Genomic DNA, 19524 nt, shown 5'->3' with positions numbered 1-19524 from the left:
ATGCCTTGACTAGAGGCTGATTATGTCTGATGTGACATCACTCACACATGCCTTGACTAGAGGCTGATTATGTCTGATGTGACATCACTCACACATGCCTTGACTAGAGGCTGATTATGTCTGATGTGACATCACTCACACATGTCTTGATGAGAGGCTGATTATGTCTGATGTGACATCACTCACACATGCCTTGACTAGAGGCTGATTATGTCAGATGTGACATCACTCACACATGTCTTGACTAGAGGCTGATTATGTCTGATGTGACATCACTCACACATGCCTTGACTAGAGGCTGATTATGTCTGATGTGACATCACTCACACATGCCTTGACTAGAGGCTGATTATGTCTGATGTGACATCACTCACACATGCCTTGACTAGAGGCTGATTATGTCTGATGTGACATCACTCACACATGCCTTGACTAGAGGCTGATTATGTCTGATGTGACATCACTCACACATGCCTTGACTAGAGGCTGATTATGTCTGATGTGACATCACTCACACATGTCTTGACTAGAGGCTGATTATGTCTGATGTGACATCACTCACACATGTCTTGACTAGAGGCTGATTATGTCTGATGTGACATCACTCACACATGTCTTGATGAGAGGCTGATTATGTCAGATGTGACATCACTCACACATGCCTTGATGAGAGGCTGAACAAGTCAACATTCACAAGGCCAGACGGATTACCAGGACACCTACTCTGAGCATGAGCTGACCAACTGGCAAGTGTCTTCACAGACATTTTCAATAATACCTGCATGTTTCAAGCAGACCACCATAGTCCCTGTGCCCAAGAACACCAAGGTAACCTGCCTAAATGACTACCGACCCGTAGCACTCACGTCTGTAACCATGAGGTACTTTGAAAGGCTGGTCATGGCTCACATCAACACCATTATCCCAGAAACCCTAGACCCAGTCAAATTCGCATACTGCCGCAACAGATCCACAGATGACGCAATCTCAATCGCACTCCACACTACTCTTTCCCACCTGGACAAAATGAACACCTATGTGAGAATGCTGTTCGTTGACTACAGCTCAGCGTTCAACACCATAGTGCCCACAAAGCTCATCACTAAGCTAAGGACCCTGGGACTAAACACCTCCCTCTGCAACTGGATCCTGGACTTCCTGACGGGCCCCCCCCCCAGGGGGTAAGGTTAGGCAACACGTCTGCCACGCTGATCCTTAACACTGGGGCCCCTCTACGCTTACTACCTGTCTACACTGCCTCTACCTGTCTACACTGCCTCTACCTGTCTACACTGCCTCTACCTGTCTACACTGCCTCTACCTGTCTACACTGCCTCTACCTGTCTACACTGCCTCTACCTGTCTACACTGCCTCTACCTGTCTACACTGCCTCTGTGTGTGTGTGTCTCTGTGTGTGTGTGTCTGTATGTGTGTCTGTGTGTGTCTCTGTGTGGGCGTCTGTGTGTGTCTCTGTGTGTGTGTGTCTCTGTGTGTGTCTCTGTGTGTCTGTGTCTGTCTCTGTGTGTCTGTGTGTGTCTCTGTGTGTGCCTCTGTGTCTGTGTGTGTCTGTGTCTGTCTCTGTGTGTCTCTGTGTGTCTGTGTCTGTCTCTGTGTGTCTCTGTGTGTCTGTGTGTCTCTGTGTGTCTCTGTGTGTCTGTGTGTGTCTCTGTGTGTCTGTGTGTGTCTCTGTGTGTGTCTCTATGTGTGTCTCTGTGTGTGTGTGTGTGTGTCTGTGTGTGGCAGTTCATTTGCTTAATGTTTCTCTCAACCATCATTCAACGTATACTCATTTTATATTTCATCCCTGCTCATATCTGTATTGTGATAGGTGTTCCTGGTTCTTGGAAAGGACGTGCAAACCACACACTCTATACACACACACACACACACACACACACACACACACACACACACACACACACACACACACACACACACAAAGAGATTGGTATAGGAACAGGAAGGGAACAGAGAGTACTTCCTGTAGCTGTTCCATGAGGCCCTCCTTTCCTTTCTGGCCGGACTTTATATCAGTGTTTCACAATGAGTCTCTGTGTGTGTGTGTGTGTGTGTGTGTGTGTGTGTGTGTGTGTGTGTGTGTGTGTGTGTGTGTGTGTGTGTGTGTGTGTGTGTGTGTGTGTGTGTGTGTGTGTGTGTGTGTGTGTGTGTGTGTGTGTGTGTGTGTGTGTGTGTGTGTGTGTGTGTGTGTGTGTGTGTCTCTGTCTCTGTCTCTGTCTCTGTAGTGGACAGGGATAGAGATCAGGGATAGAGATCAGGGCGTAGTGGACAGGGATAGAGATCAGGGATAGAGATCAGGGATAGAGATCAGGGATAGAGATCAGGGATAGAGATCAGGGATAGAGATCAGGGGTAGAGATCAGGGCGTAGTGGACAGGGATAGAGATCAGGGATAGAGATCAGGGATAGAGATCAGGGATAGAGATCAGGGCGTAGTGGACAGGGATAGAGATCAGGGATAGAGATCAGGGATAGAGATCAGGGATAGAGATCAGGGATAGAGATCAGGGATAGAGATCAGGGCGTAGTGGACAGGGATAGAGATCAGGGATAGAGATCAGGGCGTAGTGGACAGGGATAGAGATCAGGGATAGAGATCAGGGATAGAGATCAGGGCGTAGTGGACAGGGATAGAGATCAGGGATAGAGATCAGGGATAGAGATCAGGGATAGAGATCAGGGCGTAGTGGACAGGGATAGAGATCAGGGATAGAGATCAGGGATAGAGATCAGGGCGTAGTGGACAGGGATAGAGATCAGGGATAGAGATCAGGGCGTAGTGGACAGGGATAGAGATCAGGGATAGAGATCAGGGATGGTGGATGGGTGTCAGCATCTGCATCTGATTCCAAAGGTTGCAAGTTCAAGTTAAAATACAGCATTTTTTTTCAATCTTGTTTTAAGCCGAAACCTTAACCCTTAAGCCTAACCTAAACCATTTGGAGTAAATGCCTAACCTTAACCACTTGGAGTAAATGCCTAACCTTAACCACTTGGAGTAAATGCCTAACCTTAACCACTTGGAGTAAATGCCTAACCTTAACCACCTCGAAATGTAATGTTTGCAACGACTTCAACATTTAACGTTTTGAGAAACATGGAGGAACGTGTAATTATGACGTGAGACTGTGAGAGCTAGTCGGACTGTATATATGTCATTCCCATTCCTTCTCTCTGCCTATATGTCAGCCTTCTGTAGGAACTCATGTGAAAGACCAGTCTCTCTCTCATATAGAACATTCTGACCATGCCTTCTCTCTGCCTATATGTCAGCCTTCTGTTGGAACTAATGTGAAAGACCAGTCTCTCTCTCATATAGAACATTCTGACCATGCCTTCTCTCTGCCTATATGTCAGCCTTCTGTTGGAACTAATGTGAAAGACCAGTCTCTCATATAGAACATTCTGACCTTTCCTTCTCTCTGCCTATATGTCAGCCTTCTGTTGGAACTAATGTGAAAGACCAGTCTCTCATATAGAACATTCTGACCATTCCTTCTCTCTGCCTATATGTCAGCCTTCTGTTGGAACTCATGTGAAAGACCAGTCTCTCATATAGAACATTCTGACCATTCCTTTCCTTTCAGTCCAGAACATTTTGAAACTCTGTTTTTCTATTTCATCCCTAGCATACTTTCTCATACTAAATGGATGTTGTCTTGTGTGGGCAGTGACTCTCCAGAGTGTGTGTGTGTGTGTGTGTGTGTGTGTGTGTGTGTGTGTGTGTGTGTGTGTGTGTGTGTGTGTGTGTGTGTGTGTGTGTGTGTGTGTGTGTGTGTGTGTGTGTGTGTGTGTGTGTGTGTGTGTGTGTGTGTTGTTTTTGGAGGGCCTGTAAAGGAGAGTGTGTGTTGTTTTTTGGAGAGAGTGTGTTTGTGTTGCCGTTAGATAAACTGTTTGTTATCTGGAACATTTTTCCCAGCGTCCTCTAGGGTACTGTTGGTGAATTTAGGTGTTTTCGTAAAGTTACATAACATCACATCTGATCTGGACCACCACACACACACACACACACACACACACACACACACACACACACACACACACACACACACACACACACACACACACACACACACACACACACAGTCACACACACAGTCACACACACACAGTCACACACACACAGTCACACACACACACACACACACACACACACACACACACACACACACACACACACACACACACACACACACAGTCACACACAGTTACACACAGTCACACACAGTCACACACACACACACACACAGTCACACACACTCACAGGTCTGGCCAATGAGCACTGAGTCTGGATTGAGGGGCCGCTCAAAGACCTGTAGCGTTAACTTAGATAACAAGTCAAATTCCTACTATAACCATTATGTCTCTGTCTTAACTGTTAGACCAAGGAGAGGGCAGGCTAGGGCTGGGGGAGAGAGGACAGGGGAGGGCTGGGGGAGAGAGGACAGGGGGGGGCTAAGAGGAGAGAGGACGGGGAGGGCTAAGAGGAGAGAGGACAGGGGAGGGCTGGGGGGAGAGAGGACAGGGGAGGGCTGAGGGAGAGAGGACAGGGGAAGGCTGGGGGGAGAGAGGACAGGGGGGGGCTAAGAGGAGAGAGGACAGGGGAGGGCTGGGGGAGAGAGGACAGGGGAGGGCTGGGGGAGAGTGGACAGGGGAGGGCTGGGGGGAGAGAGGACAGGGGGGGGCTAAGAGGAGAGAGGACAGGGGAGGGCTGGGGGGAGAGAGGACAGTGGAGGGCTGGGGGGAGAGAGGACAGGGGAGGGCTGGGGGAGAGAGGATAGGGGAGGGCTGGGGGGAGACCGGACAGGGGGAGGCTAAGAGGAGAGAGGACAGGGGAGGGCTGGGGGAGAGAGGACAGGGGAGGGCTGGGGGAGAGAGGACAGGGGAGGGCTGGGGGGGAGAGGACAGGGGAGGGCTGGGGGGAGAGAGGACAGGGGGGGGCTAAGAGGAGAGAGGACGGGGGAGGGCTGGGGGAGAGAGGACAGGGGAGGGCTGGGGGAGAGAGGACAGGGGAGGGCTGGGGGAGAGAGGACAGGGGAGGGCTGGGGGAGAGAGGACAGGGGAGGGCTGGGGGAGAGAGGACAGGGGGGGGCTGGGGGGAGCGAGGACAGGGGGGGCTGGGGGGAGCGAGGACAGGGGAGGGCTGGGGGGAGAGAGGACAGGGGGGGCTGGGGGGAGAGAGGACAGGGGGGTGCTGGGGGGAGAGAGGACAGGGGAGGGCTGGGGGAGAGAGGACAGGGGAGGGCTGGGGGGAGAGAGGACAGGGGGGGGGGGGCTAAGAGGAGAGAGGACGGGGAGGGCTAAGAGGAGAGAGGACAGGGGGGGGGCTGGGGGGAGCGAGGACAGGAGATGGCGGATAGGAAGGATAACACCTGGTGAGAGGATCAGATGACATCATCATCTGCCGAGCACCTGGTAAGGGGGCCATTAACACATGAGTCATCAGAAAGCACACACACAGTCTGTGTGTATTGAGTAGTTTTGGTCCTGCTGCGACAGTGTGTGTGTGTGTGTGTGTGTGTGTGTGTGTGTGTGTGTGTGTGTGTGTGTGTGTGTGTGTGTGTGTGTGTGTGTGTGTGTGTGTGTGTGTGTGTGTGTGTGTGTGTGTGTGTGTGTGTGTGTGTGTGTGTGTGTGTGTGTGTGTGTGTGTGTGTGTGTGTGTGTGTGTGTTTGTAAGGAGGGGTAACCCTGTATCAGATATCAAACAGTTCTTTTCATCTGCCGCTCACAAGGACGTGTGTGTGTGTGTCCTTGCTCCAGTCCTTGCAGCAGATAGATGTATCTTTCCCACTCTGTTTGACAAAGATCGTATACTACTATGCTATACTACTATACTATACTACTATAATATACCACTATACTATACCACTAAACTGTTAAATTATACTGCTATACTATACTACTGGACTATACCGCCATACTATACTATACTACTAAACTATACCACTATAGAATACTGCTCAAATATGCCACTATACTATACTACTAAACTACACCACTATAGAATACTGCTCAAATATGCCACTGTACTATAACGCTATACTATACCACTATAGAATACTGCTCAAATATGCCACTATACTATAACGCTATACTATACTACTAAACTATACCACTATAGAATACTGCTCAAATATGCCACTATACTATAACGCTATACTATGCTATGCTAATAAACTACTAAACTACACCGCTATACCGCTATACTATACCACAAAACTCTACTTCTATATTATACCACTACACTATACTAATATAATATACTACCACATCATACTACTATACTATACTGCCAAGCTATACTATTATACTACTAGACTATACCTCCATACTATTCTACTGCGCTACACTACTATACCATTCCACTATGCTACTATACTGCACTATACTACCATACTATGCCGTTATACTATACTACTATACTATGCCACCGTAATATACCGTTATACTATACTACTTTTTTTCTTTTTTTTTTCTTTTTTAAAATTTTATCCCCTTTTCTCCCCAATTTTCATGGTATCCAATCGCTAGTAATTACTATCTTGTCTCATCGCTACAACTCCCGTACGGGCTCGGGAGAGACGAAGGTCGAAAGCCATGCGTCCTCCGAGGCACAACCCAACCAAGCCGCACTGCTTCTTTAACACAGCGCGCCTCCAACCCGGAAGCCAGCCACACCAATGTGTCGGAGGAAACACCGTGCACCTGGCCCCCTTGGCTAGCGCGCACTGCGCCCAGCCCGCCACAGGAGTCGCTGGAGCGCGATGAGACAAGGAAATCCCTACCGGCCAAACCCTCCCTATCCCGGACGACGCTAGCCCAATTGTGCGTCGCCCCACGGACCTCCCGGTCGCGGCCGGCTGCGACAGAGCCTGGGGGCGAACCCAGAGACTCTGGTGGCGCAGTTAGCACTGCGATGCAGTGCCCTAGACCACTGCGCCACCCGGGAGGCCCGTTATACTATACTACTATACTATGCCACCATAATATACCACTATACTACTATGCTATACTATACTACTATACTATATATATATAGATAGATATTTTTTTAACCTTTATTTAACTAGGCAAGTCAATTAAGAACAAATTCTTATTTTCAATGATGGCCTACCAGGGAACAGTGGGTTAACTGCCTTGTTCAGGGTTAGAACGACAGATTTTTACCTTGTCAGCTCGGGGATTCGATCAAGCAACCTTTCGGTTACTGGCCCAACACTCTAACCACTAGGCTACTTGCCGCCCCAATACTATACTATGCTATACTACTATGCTATACTACTATACTATACCATACTACTAAACTATTAAACTACACCGCTATACTATACTACTAAACTATACCACTATACTATACTACTATACCAGACCACAATACTACTATACTACACTACGCTGTTCAACTACTCAACAATACTGCTATACTATACCGCTGTACTACACTACTAAACTATGGTACTATACCGCTATACTATGCTGCCGTACTATACCGCAAAGCTATTCCACTATACTACTACACTATACTGCTATACTATACTACCACACCATGCTAGTATACTATACTGCCAGGCTATACTATTATACTACTAAACTATACCACTATACTATTCTACTGCACTACACTGCTATACCATACCACTATACTACTATACTGCACTATACTACCATGCTATGCCATTATACTATACTGCTATACTATGCTACTACACTATACCACTATACTATACTACTATAATATATATGTGTATTTCTTTTTTATTTAACCTTTATTTAACTAGGCAAGTCAGTTAAGAACACATTCTTATTTTCAATGACGGCCTAGGAACAGTGGGTTAACTGCCTTGTTCAGGGGAACAGTGAGTTAACTGCCTTGTTCAGGGGAACAGTGGGTTAACTGCCTTGTTCAGGGGAACAGTGGGTTAATTGCCTTGTTCAGGGGAACAGTGGGTTAACTGCCTTGTTCAGGGGAACAGTGGGTTAACTGCCTTGTTCAGGGCCAGAGCGACCGATTTTTACCTTGTCAGCTCGGGGATTCGATCTAGCAACCTTTCAGTTACTAACCATTTGGCTACTTGCCGCCCCAATACTATACTATGCTATACTACTATGCTATGAAACTACACTGCTATACGATGCTACTATATTACTATACTATACTGCTATACCACTAAACTGTACTATACTACCAAACCACACTAGTAAACTATACAACTCTACTAAACTATACTACTATACGATACTACCACACTGTACCGGGAGACTATACTACACCGCTATACCATGCCACAGTACTATACTATTACACTGCTACTAAACTATACTGTGTTACTGGACTATACTACTATTCTGCACTGCTAAACTATACTGTTATGATATGCTATACCACCATACTACTGAACTATTCCATACCACTATACTATACTACTATACTATGCCACAGTACTATACTAATTCACTGCTACTAAACTATACTGTGTTACCGGACTATACTACTATACTGCTATTCTGCACTGCTATACTACACTGCTAAACTATACTATACTGATATGCTACGGAACTATTCCATACCACTACACTATACTACTATACTATGCCACTATACTACTATGCTGTACTGCTATACTATTCCACTGTACTATACCACTATACTGCACCACCATACCACACTACTAAACTATACTATACCGATATGCTATACTAGTATAACACTGAACTATACTACTAAACTATACTACTATACTATACAGCTATATTATACTGCTATACTATGCTACTATGTTATAATTCTATACCGCTGAACAACACCTCTATACTATACCGCTGTGCTCTACTACTATGCTATACTGCTATGCTACTAAACTATACTATACTACACCACCAAACTACACTACTATACTATACCGCTGTGCTATACTACCATGCTATACTGCTATGCTACTAAACTATACTATACTACACTACCAAACTACACTACTATACTATACTGCTGTGATATACTACTATGCTATACTGCTATGCTACTAAACTATACTATACCACACTACCAAACTACACTACTATACTATGCTGCTATACATTACTACTATACCACTAAACTACACTACTTTGCTGCTGTACTACTATACTACTGAACTATACTGCTAAACTACACTACTGTACTATACTACTATGCTATACCACTATGCTATACTACTATGCTACTGTGTTATACTACTACTCAATACTATAGTCTCTTCATAGTCCCCATGTCCAGAACAGACTATGGGAGGCACACAGTACTACATAGAGCCATGACTACATGGAACTCTATTCCACATCAAGTATCTGACTCAAGCAGTAAAATTAGATTTATAAAACAAATAAAAAACACCTTATGGAACAGCGGGGACTGTGAAGCAACACAAACATTGGCACACACAGATGCGTACACCTGGTTAAATAAAATGAAATAAAAAATGACATTCAAATAAATACACACACACACACAAGATAACATACGCACTAAACATACACATGGATTTAGTAATGTAGATATGTGGTAGTGGTGGAGTAGGGGCCTGAGGGCACACAGTGTGCTGTGAAATCTGTGAATGTATTGTAATGTTTTAAAATTGTATAAACTGCCTTAATTTTGCTGGACCCAGCTGCTTTGGCAGCAACTAATTGGGATTCACAGTTAATACAAATACAAATATTACTAAACTGTACTACTATAATATGCTATACTATACTACTATGCTATACTACTAAACTACTGGACTATACCACTGAACTATACTATACTGCTATACCACTAAACTATGCTACCATGCCATACTACCAAACGATACTACTGCCCTATACTACCATAGTATACAAAAGTAAACTATACTATGCTATTATGCTAAACTACTAGACTATACTACTATACTATGCAATACTAAACTATGTTGTCATACTGCTAAAGTATGCCATACTACTGTGATATACCACTATGCTACTAAACTATACTACTATACTATAAAACTATACTACACAGGTATACTATACTATTATGCCGCTGTACTATACTGCTAAATTATACTACTATATTGTACAGTACTAAACTATACTGCTATACTACCGAACTATTCTATACTACTAAATTATGCTGCTATACTATACAATGCTGACCTATACTACCATACTACTAAAGTGTGCTATGCTCTTATGCTATACTACTACACTACAAAACTATACTATCCTACTATATAATACGAAACTATAATATGATACTATAAAAGTATAGTATACTTTTATGTACTGCTATGCTACAATACTATACAACTATGCCATACTAATATAATATACTACCCTGCAATACTACTATACTATACTACTATGCTACTATATTACTATACTACTATGTTATACTACTATACTATACTACACTACTACCGATGTACCATTCTGTCTACACAATACCAATGGACCACAGGAGGTTGGTGGCACTTTAATTTGGAAGGACGGGCTCGTGGTAATGGCTGGAGCGGATGGGTGGAATGGTATCAAATACAACAAACAGATGGTGTCCATGGTTTCCATGTGTTTGATGTCATTCCATTTGCTCCGTTCCAGCCATTATTATGAGCCGTCCTCCCCTCAGCAGCCTCCACTGCAATGGACCATTCTGTCTATACAATACCAATGGACCATTCTGTCTATACAATACCAATGGACCATTCTGTCTATACAATACCAATGGACCATTCTGTCTATACCATAACAATGGACCATTCTGTCTATACAATACCAATGGACCCTTCTGTCTATACAATACCAATGGACCCTTCTGTCTATACAATACCAATGGACCATTCTGTCTATACAATACCAATGGACCATTCTGTCTATACAATACCAATGGACCATTCTGTCTATACAATACCAATGGACCATTCTGTCTATACAATACCAATCGACCATTTTGTCTATACAATACCAATGGACCATTCTGTCTTAGCAATACCAATGGACCATTCTGTCTATACTCTGTACAATACCAATGGACCATTCTGTCTATACAATACCAATGGACCATTCTGTCTATACAATATCAATGGCCCATTCTTATCACCTTTGTCTCTCTATATCTCTCTCAGGGAGAGGTGGTAGGGAGGGTGTGTCTTAAGGAAAGGGGGCGGGATGTCCTTGTGCTACAGAGAGTGCCATCATCAGTGACATCATCACCTAACCCCGCCTCATCGCCATCAGGGGGAGGAGCCAGAGAAGAAGATGGGGAGAAGAGGTCAGTATCCTACTCTGTCCCTCTCAACCTGTCTCTGTCAATCTCAACCTGTCTCTGTCCCTCTCAACCTGTCTCTGTCCCTCTCAACCTGTCTCTGTCCCTCTCAACCTGTCTCTGTCCCTCTCAACCTGTCTCTGTGCCTCTCAACCTGTCTCTGTCAATCTCAACCTGTCTCTGTCAATCTCAACCTGTCTCTGTCCCTCTCAACCTGTCTCTGTCCCTCTCAACCGGTCTCTGTCCCTCTCAACCTGTCTCTGTCCCTCTCAACCTGTCTCTGTCCCTCTCAACCTGTCTCTGTCCCTCTCAACCTGTCTCTGTCCCTCTCAACCTGTCTCTGTCCCTCTCAACCTGCCTCTGTCAATCTCAACCTGTCTCTGTCCCTCTCAACCTGTCTCTGTCCCTCTCAACCTGTCTCTGTCCCTCTCAACCTGTCTCTGTCAATCTCAACCTGTCTCTGTCAATCTCAACCTGTCTCTGTCAATCTCAACCTGTCTCTGTTAATCTCAACCTGTCTCTGTCAATCTCAACCTGTCTCTGTCAATCTCAACCTGTCTCTGTCAATCTCAACCTGTCTCTGTGCCTCTCAACCGGTCTCTGTCCCTCTTAACCTTTCTCGGTCACTCTCAACCTGTCTCGGTCACTCTCAACCTGTCTCGGTCACTCTCAACCTGTCTCGGTCACTCTCAACCTGTCAACCTGTCTCGGTCACTCTCAACCTGTCTCGGTCACTCTCAACCTGTCTCGGTCACTCTCAACCTGTCAACCTGTCTCGGTCACTCTCAACCTGTCTCGGTCACTCTCAACCTGTCTCTATCACTCTCAACCTGCCTTTGTCGCTCTCAAACTGAGACAGAGACAGGGAGAGAGCGAGACAGAGAGCGAGAGACAGAGAGCAAGAGAGTGTGAGAGAGAGACAGGGAGAGAGAGAGAGACAGGGAGAGAGCGAGCAAGAGAGAGAGAGAGAGACAGAGACAGGGAGAGAGCGAGCAAGAGAGAGAGAGAGAGACAGGGAGAGAGAGAGAGAGAGACAAAGACGAGAGAGCGACAGAGAGAGACAGAGACAAGGAGAGAGCGAGGAAGAGAAAGAGAGAGAGAGAATAGTTTTCTTGTCTTGAAGGGAGAAAGCAAGACTGTTTGCTGCCTAGAGGGTGTGTTTGTGCTTTATAAAGGGAGTGTGTGTGTATGTATATGTGTGTGTGGGGGGGGGCTGTGGGAGTGCCTCTGGTGTTAGGCAGGGAGAGGGGAGGCCTCAGTACATCTCCTTTTGGCAGTCAGGGGTAGCAGGACAGAGTGCCCTGGCCGGGCATGTTGCGCTAGGGAGAGGGGGTCGTCTGGAGGAATTGTGATGGATCAGAGAACTGTCACAATAGTGGAGGCAGAAGATGAAGAGGCTGGTGATGATGATGATGACCGTAGTAGTAGTAGTAGTAGTAGTAGTAGTAGTAGTAGTACTGTCCCGACCTTCAACGTCCCTTACCTGCGTTACATTGATGATGAGGATGATGAGGATGAAGATGACTGGAGTAGTCTACCTTACATTGATGAGGAAGGGGGGGGTGAGGAGGAAGAAGAGGACAGGAGAGGTAGCAGCTCTGAGGAATACTGCTCCTGCTGTTCCTCCTGTGTTTCTGGCAGGTGTGTGTGCGTTCATGTTTGTTTTGTGTGTGTGTGTGTGTGTGTGTGTGTGTGTGTGTGTGTGTGTGTGTGTGTGTGTGTGTGTGTGTGTGTGTGTGTGTGTGTGTGTGTGTGCGTGTGTAACTCTTCTCTGTGGGGGTCTGTGTGTAGGTATGTGGTGGTGTCTGGAACACCACTGAAGATTCTAGAACACCTGCTGAGTGACCTACGACTGGACGACCAGAGAGGAACGCCGGAGAGCAAAGAGTCTGGTTAGCACACACACACACATACACATACACATACACACACACACACATACACACACACACACACACACACATAAACACACACGGCACACACACACACACACACACACACACACACACACACACACACACACACACACACACACACACACACACACACACACACACACACACACACACACACACTGAAGGACTTCATTTGTGTGTTTATAGGGTATCCACCCACTCTGTCCAGGGTCAAAACGTGCTTTCACTTCCTTATGTTATAAAATACATTTTACCAAGACAAATATGATTATTCATGTTCTGAATCATTCAGGGGGGGTTAGTTAGTTAGTTAGTTAGTTAGTTAGTTAGTTAGTTAGTTAGTCAGTTAGTTAGTCTCTACCATATCAATAACGTTATATCCAAAAAGTCAGATTTCAGAAACGAATCCATCTGATAATAAGGACTGAGCTCTGTTGACATAACGGTGTTGGTTTCTCCTGAGAACTTTTGAGGATTTTACATTTTGTGGCCGTGGTCTTCAAAGCTGTTTCCGCGGGTCACAACAAGCTAAATTACAATGACACCAAGCTGAATTAAATGTAGAAGGCTTTGAAATAACAAGATATATTAAATGTAGAAGGATTTGGAATAAAAAGCTGAATTAAATGTAGAAGGATTTGATATAAAAAGCTGGTATACATTCAGTGCTCCATTGACGTTTCACAGAGATACGTTTGTTTTTGTGGGAAATCTACTAAAGAGAACAGAAATTCATATGAAAAGTGTACACTAAAATATGAAAAGTGTACACTAAAATATGAAAAGTGTACACTAAAATATGAAAAGTGTACACTAAAATATGAAGTGTACACTAAAATATGAAAAATGTATGCTGAAATATGAAAAGTGTACACTAAAATATGAAGTGTAAACTAAAATATGAAAAGTGTACAGTAAAATATGAAAAGTGTACACTAAAATATGAAAAGTGTACACTGAAATATGAAAGTGTACACTAAAATATGAAAAGTGTACACTAAAATATGAAAAGTGTACACTAAAATATGAAGTGTGCACTAAAATATGAAAAGTGTACACTAAATATGAAAAGTGTACACTAAAATATGAAGTGTACACTAAAATATGACAAATGTACACTGAAATATAAAAAGTGTACACTGAAATATGAAAAGTGTACACTAAAATATGAAAAGTGTACACTGAAATATGAAAATGCTACATGGCATGTCTCAAAATCAGTATCCATCTGACCTCTATATTGTTTTATGTCCTGTGGATTCGAGAGGAAAGATGAGATCAATGGGAAAGGGAGCCTGGCAGGTGGCCAGTAGCCTTCATTCTTGCACAGTGTCACTTTCCTGACCTGTTTTCTGTTATTTTTGTATGTGTTTAGTTGGTCAGGGCGTGAGTTGTTGGTCAGGGCGTGAGTAAACTATGTTTAGGTCACTTGTAATTAGCCTTATATGGTTCTCAATCAGGGACAGGTGTTTGACGTTTTCCTCTGATTGAGAACCATATAAAGGTTGGCTGTTCACAATGTTTGTTTGTGGGTGATTGTCTTCCGTGTCTGTGTCTATGCACCACACGGGACTGTTTCGTTTGTTCGTTCGGTTGATGTAGTCTGTTCCTGTTCGTGAGTTCTTCGTGTATTTATGTAAGTTCCATGTTCAGGTCTGTCTACGTCGTTTTATTATTTTGTAGTGTATTATCAAGTGTTATTTTCGTGTTTCGTCGTTTGTTGAATAAACTTCATTATGTATTCACAACCCGCTGCATTTTGGTCCTCCGATCATTCTCTCCTCTCCTTGTCCGAGGAGGAGGAAGAACTAGACACCCGTTACAGAATCACCCACCAACCTAGGACCAAGCGGCGTGGGAGAGCGCAACAAAGTAACCAGGACTCGTGGACATGGGAGGAAATATTGGACGGAAAAGGACCCTGGGCTCAGACAGGGGAATATCGCCGCTCTGTTGAAGAGAGGGAGGCAGCTAAAGCCCAGGAGCGGTGGTATGAGGAGGCAGCAAGGAGACGTGGCTGGAAGCCCGAAAAGCCTGTGAGTAAACCCCAAAAATTTCTTGGGGGGGGCTTAAAGGGAGAGTGGCGAAGTCAGGTAGGAGACCTGCGCCCACTCCCTGTACTTACCGTGGAGAGCGAGAGTACGGGCAGACACCGTGTTACGCAGTAGAGCGCATGGTGTCTCCTGTACGCTTGCATAGCCCGGTGCGGTACATTCCAGCTCCACGTATCGGCCGGGCTAGATTGAGCGTTGAGCCGGATGTCATGAAGCCGGCCCAACGCATCTGGCCACCAGTGCGTCTCCTCGGGCCGGCTTACATGGCACCAGCCTTACGCATGGTGTCCCCGGTTCGCCTACATAGCCCGGTGCGGGTTATTCCACCTCCCCGCACTGGTCGGGCGACGGGGAGCATACAACCAGGTAAGGTTGGGCAGGCTCAGTGCTCAAGGGAGCCAGTACGCCTGCACGGTCCGGTATTTCCGGCGCCACCTCCTCGCTCCAGGCCAGTACCACCAGTGCCTACACCACGCACCAGCCATGACCAGCCATGACCGAGCCATGACCAGCCAGAGCCGTCAGCGAGCCATGACCAGCCAGAGCCGTCAGCGAGCCATGACCAGCCAGAGCCGTCAGCGAGCCATGACCAGCCAGAGCCGTCATCCAGCCATGACCAGCCAGAGCCGTCATCCAGCCATGACCAGCCAGAGCCGTCATCCAGCCATGACCAGCCAGAGCCGTCATCCAGCCAGGATCCGCCGGAGCCAGCCAGCCAGGATCCGCCAGTCATTCTGGTGTTTCCCCTCATTCTGGTGTTGCCCCTCATTCTGGTGTTGCCCCTCATTCTGGTGTTGCCCCTCATTCTGGTGTTTCCCCTCATTCTGGTGTTGCCCCTCATTCTGGTGCTGCCCCTCATTCTGGTGCTGCCCCTTAGTCCGGTGCTGCCCCTTAGTGCGGTGGGATTAATTTGGAGGGTGGCCATTTGGAGGAGGCTACAAAAGCGGGGTTTGACTAAGGTGGGATGGGGACCACGACCAGAGCCTGAGCCGCCACCGTGGACAGATGCCCACCCAGACCCTCCCCTAGACTTTTGGTGGTGCGTCCGGAGTTCGCACCTTGAGGGGGGGATTTGAGTCCCTGGCGGCGTAGTGTGTTACTGATGGTAGGCTTTGTTACTTTGGTCCCAGCTCTCTGCAGGTCATTCATTAGGTCCCCCCGTGTGGTTCTGGGATTTTTGCTCACCGTTCTTGTGATCATTTTGACCCCACGGGGTGAGATCTTGCATGGAGCCCCAGATCGAGGGAGATTATCAGTGGTCTTGTATGTCTTCCATTTCCTAATAATTGCTCCCACAGTTGATTTCTTCAAACCAAGCTGCTTACCTATTGCAGATTCAGTCTTCCCAGCCTGGTGCAGGTCTACAATTTTGTTTCTGGTGTCCTTTGACAGCTCTTTGGTCTTGGCCATAGTGGAGTTTGGAGTGTGACTGTTTGAGGTTGTGGACAGGTGTCTTTTATACTGATAACAAGTTCAAACAGGTGCCATTAATACAGGTAACGAGTGGAGGACAGAGGAGCCTCTTAAAGAAGAAGTTATAGGTCTGTGAGAGCCAGAAATCTTGCTTGTTTGTAGGTGACCAAATACTTATTTTCCACCATAATTTGCAAATAAATTCATAAAAAATCCTACAATGTGATTTTCTGGAAGTTTGTTTCTCATTTTGTCTGTCATAGTTGAAGTGTACCTATGATGAAAATTACAGGCCTTTCTCATCTTTTTAAGTGGGAGAACTTGCACAATTGGTGGCTGACTAAATACTTTTTTGCCCCACTGTATGTGTATGAGAGAGTGTGTGTGTGTGTGTGTGTGTGTGTGTGTGTGTGTGTGTGTGTGTGTGTGTGTGTGTGTGTGTGTGTGTGTGTGTGTGTGTGTGTGTGTGTGTGTGTGTGTGTGTGTGTGTGTGTGTGTGTGTGTGCACCACTCCCTCCCCTGCTCTCAAAATATTTCCACGTGTGGCAACACAACGCTACTTTTACTCTCCCTTTCTCTCTCTTTCAATCTCTTTCATTATCTCTTAAATTCCCTCTTTCAATCTCTCTTTCATTCTCTCTTTCAATCTCTCTCTTTCTTTATCTCTCTTTCAAGCTCTCTCTCTCTCTCTTTCAATCTCTCTTTCTTTATCTCTCTTTCAATCTCTTTCAATCTCTCTCTTTCATTCTCTCTCTTTCATTCTCTCTTTCAATCTCTCTTTCAATCTCTCTTTCAATCTCTCTTTCATTCTCTCTTTCATTCTCTCTTTCAATCTCTCTTTCATTCTCTCTATTTCAATCTCTCTCTTTCTTTATCTCTCTTTCATTCTCACTTTCTCTTTCCTTCTCTCTTTCATTCTCTCTATTTCAATCTCTCTATTTCATTCTCTCTCTTTCATTCTCTCATTCTCTCTCTTTCATTCTCTCATTCTCTCTCTTTCATTCTCTCATTCTCTCTCTTTCATTCTCTCATTCTCTCTCTTTCATTCTCTCATTCTCTCTCTTTCGTTCTCTCTTTCATTCTCTCATTCTTTCTCTTTCGTTCTCTCATTCTCTCTCTTTCATTCTCTCATTCTCTCTCTTTCGTTCTCTCTTTCATTCTCTCTCTTTCTCTCAGGAATGTATTGTAGCTATAATCCCTGGTGATTCGTTTTCTTCATTGTGACTGTGTAGCAGGAGCAAGGAGTGGGTGTGTGTGTGTGTGTGTGTGTGTGTGTGTGTGTGTGTGTGTGTGTGTGTGTGTGTGTGTGTGTGTGTGTGTGTGTGTGTGTGTGTGTGTGTGTGTGTGTGTGTGTGTGTGTGTGTGTGTGTGTGTGTGTGTGTGTGTGTAAATGTGTGTGTGTAAATGTGTGTGTGTGTAAATGTGTGTGTGTGTGTGTGTGTGCGTGTGTCCTCTGTGTGTGTGAAAAGACTGTCATCTGCCCTCCCTCTCTGTCTCTCCGTCTCTCTCTCTCTCCCTCGCTCTCTGTCTCTCTCTTTCTTTCTCTCTCTCACTCTCTGTCTCTCTCGCTCTCTGTCTCTCCGTCTCTCTCTCTCGCTCTCTGTCTCTCCGTCTCTCTCTCTGTCTCTCCATCTCTCTCTCTTTCTCTCCGTCTCTCTCTTTCTCTCCGTCTCTCTCCTTCTCTGTCTCTCCGTCTCTCTCTTTCTCTCTCTCTGTCTCTCCGTCTCTCTCCTTCTCTGTCTGTCTGTCTGTCTGTCTCTTTCTCTCTCTCTGTCTGTCTGTCTCTCTCTCTTTCTCTCCGTCTCACTCTGTCTCTCCGTCTCTCTCTGTCTCTCTCTCCGTCTCTCTCTGTCTCTCCGTCTCTCTCCTTCTCTGTCTGTCTGACCTGTCTGTCTTTCTCTCTCTCTCGCTCTGTCTGTCTGTCTCTCTCTCTCTCTCTCTCTGTCTCTCTCTGTCTCTCCGTCTCTCTCTGTCTGTCTCTCGCTCTCTCTCTCTCGGATAAAAGCCTGCATGGTTATTCAGTTATTCATCAGGAGTGTGAAAGTGCGTGTGTGTTGTGAGTGTGTGCGCGTGTGCCTGCGTATTTGTATTTGTGTGTTGTGTATGTGAGTGTGTGTGGAGGGTATATGTTGAAGATGAAATTGGAGGAGTTGTTAACATGGAGAAAATAAGAACAGTGTTGAGAGAGAGAGAGAGAGAGAGAGAGAGAGAGAGAGAGAGAGAGAGAGAGAGAGAGAGAGAGAGAGAGAGAGAGAGAGAGAGAGAGAGAGAGAGAGAGAGAGAGAGAGAGAGAGAGAGAGAGAGAGAGAGAGAGAGAGAGAGAGAGAGAGAGAGAGAGAGAGGCAAGCTAAATATACGAATCATTTAAAGAGGTGTTCTATATAAATAAAAAGCTTGTTTTCCTATCTAAATAAAGATAACTGGTTAGTTCATTATTTATAGGAACCTAATGTCAGATAGGAACCTTTCTGCTCCTCCATAATTCATCTCTGTCCTCTGCCTTGCGGAACCAGTAGTTTTTGAGCTCTGCCTGCACAGATTCACTAATCTGGATAACACAATAAGAGGTTATTTGGATGTGAGATGATTTGTAGATCAGTGATTCTGTACAGCACCTTGCTCAGGCCAATCCCTTCTCACCCCTTCATGAAACAGCATTGCCTGGGCTGGACAGGGAATATCTACCATTACTTCCACCATTCCAGGGAGAAGAGCAGAGGGATATAGATGGTGGCCTGGGCTGGACAGGGAATATCCACCATTACTTCCACCATACCAGGGAGAAGAGCAGAGGGATATAGATGGTGGCCTGGGCTGGACAGGGAATATCCACCATTACTTCCACCATTCCAGGGAGAAGAG

The 19524-nt window shown here is 45.6% G+C and overlaps 1 protein-coding gene across 3 annotated transcripts in view; it reads left to right on the top strand.

The window, feature by feature from the left end:
* The window catches only part of LOC129830759 (rap guanine nucleotide exchange factor 5-like), a 109167-nt gene that overhangs the window by 70602 nt on the left and 19041 nt on the right, over window positions 1–19524 (top strand). For all 3 annotated transcript variants that reach the window (XM_055893454.1, XM_055893455.1, XM_055893452.1), the window contains exons 10-11: window positions 11140–11285; window positions 13071–13171. In XM_055893454.1, the coding sequence (XP_055749429.1) occupies window positions 11140–11285; window positions 13071–13171 (247 nt within the window). The remainder of the gene's footprint in view (window positions 1–11139; window positions 11286–13070; window positions 13172–19524) is intronic.

This window comes from Salvelinus fontinalis, chromosome 32 (genome assembly GCF_029448725.1).
Source record: "Salvelinus fontinalis isolate EN_2023a chromosome 32, ASM2944872v1, whole genome shotgun sequence".
Lineage (NCBI taxonomy): Eukaryota > Metazoa > Chordata > Actinopteri > Salmoniformes > Salmonidae > Salvelinus > Salvelinus fontinalis.
Note: the sequence above shows the minus strand (reverse complement) of the source record. Positions and strands in the feature narration are given on the sequence as shown.